This window comes from Cydia splendana, chromosome 5 (assembly GCF_910591565.1).
Source record: "Cydia splendana chromosome 5, ilCydSple1.2, whole genome shotgun sequence".
Classification (NCBI taxonomy): domain Eukaryota; kingdom Metazoa; phylum Arthropoda; class Insecta; order Lepidoptera; family Tortricidae; genus Cydia; species Cydia splendana.
In genome coordinates, this window is record NC_085964.1 from 25,122,330 (window position 1) to 25,135,894 (window position 13,565).

Consider the following 13,565-nt stretch of genomic DNA (forward strand, 5'->3'; position numbering starts at 1 on the left):
AGCTGAATTTATACTCTTTTTCCTTTATCATTCGTTTATCTGCTACATAATTATGTTTGAATTTTGTTTCTATTGTTGTAATTAGTTGTGTATGATTTTTCACGTCAATATTTTAATATTTTTCCATTTTCCTACTCGTTATGCGTTTCATTGCCCGCTAATCATATTCAATAACATTGTTTAGCCCGTGTTCGTAAGTTAATCAGATACAACTATGTGTCTCTTAATATTGTTCATTTTTTTTTATATATATTTAATACGACTCATACTATAGATATGTACTTATCATTTATTACGCAAGTAAATGTTGTTTTTTTTTTTGTTGACTCTGTTAAAGCGTTCAGTGAACGATACAAATATTAATATTTTTAGTTGACATTGTAATGAAAATATTGTTTCTATTTTTCTTTATTGATTTTTGCCATTTTTTTTTTAATGGAACTTGACATTATATTACCTATGGAGGCCCTAGTATTATGTACATTTTTTTTTTTTTTTTTTAAGATTTTAGTTAAGTTTTTACATTTTAATTCAATTTCTATGTTTTTAATTATTTTCGCGGACACTATTGATTCAAATTTATTTTAACTTTATGACTATTTTTATTTAATGTCGCTACTGTTACTATTTTTTTTTTCTCTGGTTTGTATACACTTGACGATTTTTTTTTTGTGAATTTCTGCTATTTTATGGAAAAATAACATGTAAGTTAATAGTATGTAAGTTTTCAATTAGAAATAATTATTGTCTACTTATTTATTTATTTATTTAATATACTTTACTTACTGACTCAAGGAATGTGCTTTTAAGCTCAAAATATTTGCATTTCTTTACTGATTTTACGTGAATATATGTTGTATTGTTTAAAAGCTAATGAAATTGGAGTTTATAATGTTTTTTTTTTTCTTGTTTTTTTTTTTTTTATAGATATTATATATTTCAGGTAATCCCTGATAATAATTAATTTCGTGTACTTTTTAATAATACTGTGTGTAACTGTTTTGTTTTACATTTATTTGTTTGTAGTGTTCATTTGTTCAATTTCGTTATTTATTATGTAACCGTTTTTACCGGTACACTGTTAAATTTTTGCCATTTCACTATAAGTCGTCCAATAGTTTACCTGTTGTTAGATTAAAATTTCGACATATACTTATGTATATATATTTTTTTCTCTGGTCTGGATGAAATTTTTCTTTTGACCGGCGCAGCGCACCGCCAGTGAAACCATGTCATGTTTTGTACTGATGATATTTGTAATGTTGCACGCCAATAATTGTATTATAATTTTCTAAATTTCTGTTAAAATAAGATACAACACTTAGTAACTTGCATTCAGTAAAATATATTAAGACAGTCATAAAATATACTATTTTTGAAAATGTCAAAGATTAAAATAAATTATATTTCAAGTTATTACATTCGTTGTTAAATATGGACTATTGGACTCCTTATAACAGGATCTAACTTTGTTTTTTTTTTTTTTTTTTTTTTAATTTGGTATTTTTCCGCAATCAGTAAATTACCCTATTTTAATCCAAAGTATTAATTTTATTTATAATTATATTAGATGTATAATTTATGTCATAATCTTTACATGTTTTTATTGGCAATATGTTTAAAGATAACCTGTATATTTTTATTTATATGTATATATATATATATTACCCATAATTCCTATTTGCTAATATATGGAATGTTGACATAGTTTTGTATATACACATTCTATAACTAACTATTCTTAAATAACTTGATATACGTATATTGTTGTATTAATTAAAATAAATTTAACTAAGGAACGTCTTCCATGGTTATTACTAAATTATTTATATGTTTATTCTTTTTATTTTCCCGATTATAATTTGGAGTGGCCGTCTAAATATGTTATTAAATCCGATAAGTTTTATGTTTATTGGGTATTGTAAGCTATTATATTGTATATAACCTACTAACTATCTTACGCTGTGGTTAAACACATGCCGCTGTTCATTACACAATTACGAACTATTTTCCAATATTTAAAATTGGCACTACATTATATTATCTATCATACTAGCTGAAGAAAATTGCAGTTGTTTGTATAAAAGCACTTAATATATTACTACTACGAATTACTTACAGTTCATCATCATCATGTCACGAATCACTAATCGAGTCACTGAATAAAAGCACCAGTTTAAAATCACTTCACTGCGACACGTTTAATTAAGGAACGTTCTCTCACCACTCGAGATAGGTGGTGTCACGCTCCCAGAGGATACTCCATATCCAGATAATGTCTCCTTCATATATCAATTGTAGTTTCGCAACGCCGGTTGTGCCATCCGCAAATGAAACGTCTAACACATTGGACAGCATGCAGTACGCTGTGGTACTTATCTTTTCCGGAGATAGGCAATAATGTCCTTTTCGACCTTCTAAAAACGCTATTATGGCAGTTCTACCTCGTACTTTGCATATTCGCACTCCTTGGCAGGTAACTCTATGTGCTTCGCAAAACACTGCCATTCTGTGTCTAACTGCTTCCAAATATGCTTGCATTTTTAAAATGGTCTGTGCTCCGATTTTCTTTTCCCGACTGCCTGTTGGTGGAGTTGTCGTAGTATTGACTTGTCGTCCTGTATATTTTATTTACCCGTTCCGATTGTTTACTTAATCCGAGAATCGTGGTTCGGGTTGACTCCATATTGGGTGGTTATTATTGATATGAGAGATCGACTTTGATTTCCTTTAAAGCTGCCGCCGAGGAGTCGGCTGCCTGCTCGCTAAATTTCTCGATCGCGTCCTTATTTGGTGCCGCTATTCACGTCCCCGCGCACACTGCCGCTTTGCGACCAATACACTCTTCTCACTGGTGGTGCTGTTCCTTGTAAGCCGTGGGGCCGCCGGAGGGGTCGGACTGTCTCCGAGTTGCTTGGCCGTGTCCCTCTATGTGCCGCTGCAAGCGGAGTCTCCTGGCTCAGTTCCCCTTGACTCTCTGCCGATGTTAGCGCGACTGTCACATTGATTGTCTCGTAGCCGATTCTTTGTCCTTGGTCTACCCAGATACGCACCGACTTTGTGACGCTCCTGTTTCCTATTGGACAATTTCCCAGTTCGACGGTAATTGTACTGCTGCCGGCCATCGCTGCTAGGTCTGGTTTTTAGGCGCTACTACTTACTGCTGTACCTTCCATAGCTTGCTTCGCGGTTTGTTGCCTGCTGAAGCTGATGTCACGATGTTGATGATCTCCTAGTCGCTTGATGCTGGCGCGCAGGCGATGGTGACGAGTTGGTGTCCTCAATTGCAACCATGCGTCCCCCCACTGTGACGCGCTGGCAGGGTCGCCATGTAAAGTTGGGAGCGGAGCAGTAATGAAACACAGGGCTGTTGAGTCAAGACTAACTCTTTATTCATTAAAACTAGTATATATAAACTTTGATTTAGGTCACACGTGTTTAGGTGGGGAGGCTTACACGTGGAAGGTGTCAAATGGTTGTTTACCTAAATTCCATTCCTTATATAGAGGAGAGTCATCTTACATGACTCTCCTTATATGGTACCGCTAAGTTATCTGATCCTTATGATCTAGTTACATGTTATTCGAACCCATAACTACCTAACCTTCTATACCTACACTCCATGTAGGTGTGGAGTTTGTGTTTTATCTTCGGATCGGAGACGAATGGCGTCGCCCTGATGTTGATAAAGTGCTCGGACTTTTACGGGAGAGGGCACAGCGGAGCGGAGCGGTGAGCGGGTAAACAAGCGGAGCGGGAAGCGGGTGTGTAACAGCTGTGTGTATATATTGTATTGTATTTTATGCTTTCAAACTTGCGATACATTTTGGTGTTTCCGGCCGCGATTAGCATTGTAATCTGCTACGAGCTACGGCGTAGCTTTCGTAGCGGTGCTACGCGTGAACCAAGAGTAAGAATTTAAGACACATAATGTCGGTTTGAAAATTCCGCGGGCGTCAGTAATACATTGCACAGTAGGTATAGCAAAGCAAGGTAAGAAGTTTCTGAAGCACAGTTAAAAGGGGCCCACTGATTAACAGTCCGCCGGACGGTATCGGCCTGTCAGTTAGAACAAAATTTTGACAGCTCCGAACAACTGACAGGCCGATACCGTCCGGCGGACTGTTAATCAGTGGGCCCCTTTAGGACTGGTAACCAACTAAGTGGTAGAGATTATGCTTTTGTATTACGTTTTACATAATTTTATTTAACAGGACGATGGTAGAGAGCTTATTAAGTTTACGCTTAGGAATAAAGCTTTCTTCTCAAGTCGTTTTATAAAAGCTTATCTTTACTATAGCCGCACCCGATCACTTTGCAAATCGACTTTGATGAAACACCTCTCGAGAATGGGAAGGCATCGCATCCTAATTTCCCGGGTTCGAGTCCCGGCGTGCATTTGTAAGCATTTGTTGAGACAGATGGTGTGAAAGACGGAATCGAGATTTGGGCTTTTCCGTATGTTACTAAGGGTTAGCATTAATAGCTTATGTCTATTAGGTACCTATCAAACGACGCTTAGAATGGGACTGAGCATAAGCATAAGTACATGTTTTTTTTAAATAAGGTACGAATAAATATTAAATAGGTACATTAAATGACACTGTCAGTGGTATAAAAATTTAAAGAAAAAATATTAAAATATTAAATTACATTAATTCATTATAATATTACATTAATTAATTATAATTAGTTAAAGACAGACAAAAACACAGATACACCAGTTAAACTTATAACTTATATTTTGCGTTGGAGGAAAAAAAGTAGTTGGCCAAAACCGCGCTAGTAACTCTCACGTATTAGCGTGCCAGTACTCGCGCGGCAAGTAATTTAGCTAATGCGCTGTTGTTTATCGATACGAACCAAACAAGCAGTTTAGTTGAGTGTTTAATGCCTTAGTAGGTAAGTATAGTAAATGTGGCGACGAGTAGGTACCTAGCATGAGATATTGCAAGCTAGTATATCATCATAAGATTCATAAGTACAAGCTAAGTAAAATACACAATTATCTCGTAGAACCGATGACCATTGCGACAAAAAGGTGGTGTTTTGGGTGACGATTACAAAACGATAAACGCAAGTAAGAAGGACTTTAGACTTTAGATGGGGATAGCGCAGGCACGGCCGATCGTTGTGGAGATTTTCGGAGAAACTCCACGTCTACCAGTAAACGTTTTTTCAATTATTACGACGATTACGAGAATAACAACAAAGTAAAATAGAATAACGAAGGAATATTTACTACGACACTCATGGAGGAACGCCAAAAAAGTTAAATTACTAATTTTGAAATTACTTTAGGTGCTGTAATCCAGCAACTAAACCAATTTTTGCGTTACTCTAAACATATAAATTCCACCCATAAAAGAAGAAGATATATTTTATATTTTCTTTAAAAACATATGCCATTTTCATAGCAGTATTAAAATATAATAAGTCCATATTTCCCTCTGCGTATTTACTCCCCTCTGAACCGGTCAACACTCCAGTCATCTCCTAATATTTGTGCGTGCTGTTTGCGCCGAGTGTTTGTCCGGCTGTGTGTACACGCTGCACGCTGCACGCTGCAGGCCTTATTGAATCCCATTCAATAAGCTGATTACGCTAGGATGTATGTATGATTGTATATCTATCTGTTATGTACAGTTCAGGGGAGGTCAAGACAAATTTGTAGCTTTTATTTTGAATTATAGCACCAGTATGTTTACCTTATGTGTAAGCACATCTAAAAATACGTCTTACGCGTAAATGTAACATTCAATTTTAAGCCGAATTTATGGGAAACATCAAAAATAGGCGATATTTTCACTGCGTGGCGCCGGCACTAATTTGTTTTGATTCAATTAGGAGGCTCCGCCGGCGCTTGGGAGCGGGTTTTTGTTGGCAGTGTGAAATATCGCTAAAATTGCGGATCGCTAATAATAGCCGACAGTTTTTTAAAGGATATAATATTTCGTTGGGGTATCTGGCGTCCTACGAGTAGGGTCATATTTTGGCCAAAGGGGGAAATGCGGCCAGTGCCCTGGGGACTTGGTGACATTAGGTTTCGTCGAAAATGTATGAAGTACCTATGTAAATATTGTAAATATATATATATATATATATATATATATATATATATATATATTGTAATTAAGCAAATAAATAAATATGATAGAAGATACAAACATTTTAAGAGCGATATCTGGAGGCAGATTTAATTTTACTTTCGTCAAATATACCGATACTCTTTGCTTTATCCGTAACAAAGTGTCTTGAATGTTATCCAAGTCTGGTTACCAGTGATCGTACATTTTCCAGCATTTTTGGTGCACGAAGTGTTGTTAACGGAAGTGGTATAAATAATTTCAACCCTAATGATTAATTAGCGTTTATTACGTTGATATTAACCTTAATTTACCATTTCAGATGAAATTATCTATACCAATTCCGTTAACACCACGCGAATCGATTTGGTGCAGCGGAGTGGTTTTAACGGAATTGGTATAAATAATTTCAACCCTAATGATTAATTAGCGTTAATTACGTTAATATCAACCTCAATTTACCATTTCAGTTGAAATTATCAATACCAATTCCGTTAACACGACTCTACTGCACCAAAAATGCTGGAAAATGTACGATCACTGCTGGTTACTTGTGAAAAATCGTATCTCACTCGCCTGTGACAATTTGTTTTCTTCATAGTTAAAGTGCTTTCATAAAGTTTAAAGAGGTTTTATTTTTGAGAATTAGACGCTGTTGTGATCATGAGTATATTATAGTATACCTTTACTGAACAAAAAGTTAATAAAAAAACAGGAAAAAGGTTGGATTGCTTTACTTAAATACGGTGGTGAATGATTCATTAACATTCACTGAGTGTACAGGGTTGGTCCAGCTCACGTCTCATGAATCACCCCGTATGTTCCAAATTTTACGGTTTTACCTGCAGTGGTTTAGGCTGTGCGTTGTCTGTCGGTGTCTATAAAACGCGACGGTTTGATTTGAAACTTTCGACCTTTGGATTTGAAACTTTAGAAACGATTTAATTTAAACGAAGCCTTTCAAAGCTAATCATGACCGTAAAGTAGCATTATTTCAAAAGCAAATAAAACATTTCAAATGAATTTAATTTCTTTACCTGTGTAACTCAAATTCTACCTCGCAACGGTCAACTAACTTTGACAAAGTAATATTCTAGCCGGAGATACTATCCAAAATGAACTCTAAGTTACACTGTTATGGTTTAAAATCCTCAAAAAACAATAGTAGAATATACGGTTCTTTAAATTATCATATGAATTGCAGTTCCAAAAGCTCAGGCGATATTTAATTGCATTTCGTTTTTCGTCACTTTCCGCCATTTTGTTCTTTCACGTTGGTACTCAAATTGCGAGTGCGGTAAAAAAATATTGCACCGCTTTTCGTTTTTAATTAAGTTTATCTGTGGCGTAGCGTTTTGCGAGACCGTTTTTACGATTAAAGAGAATATATGGTGTGGAATTTAATCCTAATCCTCGTAACTGTTTAGTTATACCTCTATACTGTTCAGACTAAAGTTTATGATATTATAGCATCTCGATTTAGCGATCTACGTATTAGTCTATGTACCTAATACCGATAAGTCCGATAACACACAAAACTCAGGGGGTAATATTATAGTTGTTCAAAGTGTTCAAACCAAATTGTCAGTAAATAAGAAAGAACAAAAAAACTATACTAATCCTTTTCTTTTGGGTGAGACAAAGATAGTATGATTCTCTATGTCTATGTTTGAATTTTTGAAATGAGAGAGTCCTTTGACAAACTATAGTTACTTGTTCACTGTAAGCAGTGGCGTGCACTTCATAAAGGCAAAAAGGCACTGCCTACCCTACTATAATTCCGATGTCTATCCTCTTAAACTACTTAATTTAATTTATACTTGATCGTACTATCAGTAATCGATATAACTTAAAACATTCTAAAAATTAATAAGCGCTCCATCTACCGGTTAAGCTTTGTCATCAAGTCATCATCTATAATAATTCTACGCGACGAAGTTTACACCACGCGGCACTAGCGCCGCTACGTGCCTTGCACGGCAAAGACAGAAAACATTTCCGTCTAAATCTTTCTATGTGTGCCTTCGTCGTTACGCGGTTACAGTGTAGTGGGCCTTCCTATAAGTACGAGCACACAATTATACAAGTAACGCACACATTTAGACGCAATAGGCAGTGTCTTTCGTACCAAGCCTAAACGAATGACGCCCGAAAGTTTCCGAATAGTTCCGATGTTTATGTGACTATTTTAAAAAGTAGCATTTGCTATGGTAATTTAGTGCAAATACGAGACTATTTTTTTATTCGTTTACAGTATTTGGTTAAGTTTATTTTCATTTTTTATTCGGTCGCCATTGTTTGTTTGTTTTGGTGAGTTTATGAGATAACAGTTAACAGTTGCCGGAAATTATAAAGTGCGATTAGTGAAAAAATGGATAATTTAACTGTGAAAGTTGTGGTGGGTGTGTGTGTGTGCAAACTATTAAAAATGATGCGTTTTCGAAGCTTTCGTTTAGCCAAAAAAAGAAGTAATTGAAAAGACTTGACAACAAAATGAAAACCATCACGCAATTTTTTTGGTGAGTTAGTAGCTCTCATTTTTTAAGGATCCGTATCCAAAGGGTAAAACGGGACTCTATTACTAAGACTCTGCTGTCCTTCCGTCCGTCCGTCTGTCATCAGGCTGTATCTCACGAACCATGATAGCTAGACAGTTGAAATTTTCACAGATGTATTTCTGTTGCCGCTATAACAACAAACACTAAAAACAGAATAAAATAAAGATTTAAGTGGGGCTCCCATACAACAAACGTGATTTTTGACCGAAGTTAAGCAACGTAGGGCGGGGTCAGTACTTGGGTGGGTGACCGTTTTTTTTTTGCCTTTTTTTGCATTATGGTACGGAACCCTTCGTGCGCGAGTCCGACTCGCACTTGCCCGGTTTTCTGATATAATTTTGCCTACCCAGTCCCAAATCTCTGTGCACGCGACTGACTGTAAGCTCCCATTCGCACGAGAGCTTTTTCAACGCGCGTTAAAAAAGCGCTTGAATTTGTCCGCAACTCCGTACTCTAAATTCGATTTAACGACCAAGGCTTAAAGTCGAAAATCCAACAACGCTTGATAAAAAGCGCCACCACTGTCGTGTAAATACATACATGGTTATCCATTTGTGTCATTCAAACGCTTTATTAACGCGCGTTGAAAAATCTCCAGTGCGCATGGGGGCTAAATCTCTAAGGGCCGACACAGACGACACTCTACTGCCTAGCACTTGGCATCGAAATCGAAACTTAGCGTGGTCCAACTATATGTAGGTACCACAGTCAGGCGTGGCTCACTCCGCGATATCGTCGCTTTGCTACAGGTAGCTAAAAGTACATCCGTTCCACACCAATTTTGGGGAAAGCAAAAGCCGCGCGTGGCGCTGTCGCCACCTAGCGGCCATATTTGTCCTGATCGTAACAGACGCGTTTTGTTACAGAGTGAGTCTTCTGTAATTACCTAGTACTATTATTTATTCTGTGCCACAGTCTCTATGGTCCACAGAAGCGAAATAATAAGACTTTTAGTTTCGTGGAAAATGTTGGGTTTATTTGCAGTGCTTTTGTACTTACAAGGTTTTATGTAAATATTATATTTATATTTTATCATAGAGATTGTTTATTAAAGAAAATTTATTTTGTATAGCCGTGAACATAAATCTAAGTAAAATAATAAAATAAACCACCATTTTTCCCTAGCTTTTCGGTAGATAATAACGTGTTTCACTAAGAAAAATGAATAGTTATGAGCACCTAAACCCCACGTAGCTGCATTAACGTATTATGTGGCGAAACTAGCTCGCGGAAGTTACACCGCTTTAATTAAAATAAAACACCTCGCTGCCATACAGCGGTTTGACCAAATCCCATTGTTATCCAGTCTACATTTTACACTGAAACTACCTGTAAAATAAATAACGAATACTAATTACAAAGCGGTATTATTCAGATTTAAAACCACATTCAACGTGCTAGTATATTTTCATTGAAATTTGCGTATTCCGGAGCGCATTAGAAAAGACCCAATAAGGCCCCATTCGCACGACAGCTTAAAAAGCGTTGCGTTAAAACCCGACGTTGGCACTTTTTTACCGTTTCTAATATTTATGTTCATATGAACGCTTAAAAATCACTTGTGAGTCGTACTGCCACGTAGGCATCTCAGCAAAGCCATACTTTATTTGCTATTACGACGTATTATTTGAATATAGCTTGAATATTTCAGGATTTTGTAAGCATAAGTTGACATTTTTAAGGTGAAACTAATACTAGTGGCTCTGTGAGCTGTAGACCTCGCGAGCAGAGCTTGAAATAACATGGTGCTAAGAGCTTTAAATACACCGTGTTTTTTTTGATTTCCGTTAATTTCAAGGGTGCATTCCTGAGCTTAAATCAAGTAACTTTCTCAAAGATACCGATGTTCTAATTAAGTCCATTTCGGAGATAATCCATAATTTATTTTTTTACTATAAGGCCTCTACAAGCGTGTACACTTGCCTTAGGGCCGGCTTACATATTGATTAGTGTTTAGAATGAGTTCATACATTTGCTACTAAACTTAAGTACAATCTCGGTCGATTGATGTACGAAATGACATTGATATGTCACAGATTTCAATTGTTTGGTTGAGTTAAATGTAATGCCCGTGTTACAACAACGCTATATGCTACATTTAATTACTTTTTAAACAAAAAAAAAAACAAAAAAGAAAACAAAAAAAAATTTTTTTTATGAAAATTAACTATGCCATTTAGTTCTTATAAACGTACTTAACTATACCCCGAAGTTAACGGAATTCAATAAAAACACGGTGTATAGTAAATTAAAGAAAAACAATACGAAATTTATGTGTAAAAAAATACAAAAAGTTATAATATCCCAGCATACAATTACTGGGGATCGAACCCAGACCCTCTGTGCAAACAGAAAAAGCGAACGTTTACAAACTGAGCCAAATATTTCTTAGATGGGTTGACGAAATTTAGCTACTCCTTCTCAAATTAAAATTAGTTAAAATTAAATATCTAAATACCGCCTAAACCAGCGATAATTTTTTTCTGCATTTTTTGCTATTAACTCTGTAAACATGTTTCAAAAAGAAAAAAGTCTTATGATATCGATACGACTATTTGTTTAGGCGCCAGGTATCACGACTCCGCCATTTTTAAAAATTTCCAAAAACCGGATTGACAAAAAAATTTTATTTAGTCATAAAATTCGGTCACAAAATTTCACGAGAATCGGTTAAGAATTGCGACCTGTAGAGGAGAACATCCGGACATACGAAAGCAAAATGCCCGAGTCAAAACGTAGACCTTCGCTTCGCTTCGGTCAAATAATCATGACGATTGACACCAAAAATTGACACTTGACAGCGAACTGACAGCAGCGCCGGCGCTTTTTTAACGCTTGTGAGAACAGATACACGGAGTTCCGTATGCTCTATTCAATTTGACGCCAACGCTCAACGCCGAAAATCGAACAGTGCTCGATAAAAAAGCGCCGCGCTTAAAAACCGCCTTCGTGTGAATACATACATGGTTATCCATTTGTGTCATTCAAACGCTTTTTTAACGCGCGTTGAAAAAGCTGCCGTGCGAACGGGGCTTAAAGTAACTCAAGAAACGCGTAAAAACGCAATGGCGGCGCGCGTGTCGCCACCATCTTGGTACCGTCGCGCCAAATCGAAACCAACCTTATTATAAACATGCCAAGGTCGCAGGCGCGTGCAGATACTGATGCGAGTATGCGTACACGTACATTTGGCGAAGTCGTAGAAAGTCCGTCGTTCCGTCGGATGTGTTGGTGTTCGCGTAGTGTGAGATACGACTTTCGCGCTCGCATTGAATAATCTGCGCTTTACTCGACGCGGCTTGCGCGGATGTGTGTTGAAGTAGTAAAGATCCCAGATATTGTCGGGATAGATTGAATCCGACGTGAGGACTCGCTGTAATAAGGGAGACGTATGCGACACCTGAATTAGTTCGGGCGTTGTGGGGTTTATGAGTTCATTTTTTGCGAATAACCTTTCTGATTCTCAGCTACATCTCTAACGTTATACGGGTATTAAATACATAATTATGTATATTAAAAATAATTTTATCTTTCGTCTTGTAGGGTTAAGGTTCTCCTTTTCATAATTGTTAGTTAAATGTTAGTAGTCGGCTTAGGCAGGTATTGTAAGTATAAGAAGGGAGATGTAGTGGGGTCACTTTTAAACCACTACTTACTTAAATTTGAACTTTAATAGCTGTCAATAGAGTTGAATATTATATACGCCATAAATGGCTTCGTATGCGGTAAAAGGTTAAAAAAATACCTGTATAATTTTAGTGTATGTAAGTACAAATTAACCTAGTTTATAAGTAGCTGATGATTAACAAAATGTGGACTGTATTGTCTGAATAAAGAAATTATTTATTTATTCATAATTTATAAACATAACGTGGATACCAATGATGAATAAATCAGTCATACGCAATCAGCTGTTTGTAGCTTAAGTTTAATATTATTTCATCGTTTTCACTAAAAGTTATAAATAACCCCAATAACCCCCATCAAATTCCATGTAGGTATAATGACACCTGACCTTCCTCATATTTGCATGTATTTTGGTCCGGCACCACCCTACACACCCTACACACCCTACACATCCTACACATTGCATTAAATTGGCTCAGTCCACAAGCTATATTCGTTGATATCTCGTGAAAAATAAATACGGAGCCCGCGCCGGGATGTGCCAGCCTCCGTTTCCGGCAATATTAAAATAATGCGCTTGTAATATCGCTTTGATGACAAAAATAATGATTGATAAAGAGGTACATTACTATGTAGGTAGTGAATATTTTAAGTATGGCATTATTTTCTTATAGTTTTGTTTTTTTTTTCTATGACAACCAAAGAGGTCACGTTATTCATTTCTTTTAGTAATACCACTGTATATATCTTGTTTGTAAATAAATGGTTTTAGATCTTATACTAAGTTACAAACCAATTATTATTTATTCTTATTTAAATGGCGTCCCACAATATATCATTAGCTTTAAGAAAAACAGGTCACTTCAACCTTTGTAGGTAAAATAAATAAAAATAGTTCCGTATTTATGCTTAGTACCTAGGACGCAAAGGGGCTTACGATTTAGCTAAAATGGTTTACTATATAACACTACAGGTGTCAAACAATATTGCACATTCCGGTAATATTTCCCGACTTCCGAATGTGTTTCATCACCAGGGTGCAAAAGGGGTCAGTGTGAATCAACTAAATTGTTTCACTGTCATGCAGTTGTCAAACAATATTGCATTTTTCATTCCAGCAACATTTCGGTAATATTTCCCTGCTTCACGGTCTGTTATGTACGTCCCTAGAACGCAAAGTCAGCGAAATTGTTTCACTATCAAGCAGGTGTCAAACAATATTGCATTATTCATTCCGGCAACATCCCAGCAATATTTCCCTACTTCACGTTGTGTTACGTCCCTTGGACGCAAA

The 13,565-nt window shown here is 36.3% G+C and overlaps 1 protein-coding gene across 1 annotated transcript in view; it reads right to left on the reverse strand.

Annotated features, from left to right (window-relative positions):
* Positions 1-12,668, reverse strand: part of LOC134790404 (uncharacterized) — a 36,404-nt gene extending 23,736 nt beyond the window's left edge. The window contains exons 1-2 of the mRNA XM_063761171.1: positions 12,660-12,668; positions 11,831-12,017 (exon numbers count right to left, since the gene is read on the reverse strand). Of these exons, the coding sequence (XP_063617241.1) occupies positions 11,831-12,017; positions 12,660-12,668 (196 nt within the window). The remainder of the gene's footprint in view (positions 1-11,830; positions 12,018-12,659) is intronic.
* Between the last annotated feature and the right edge of the window lie 897 nt (positions 12,669-13,565).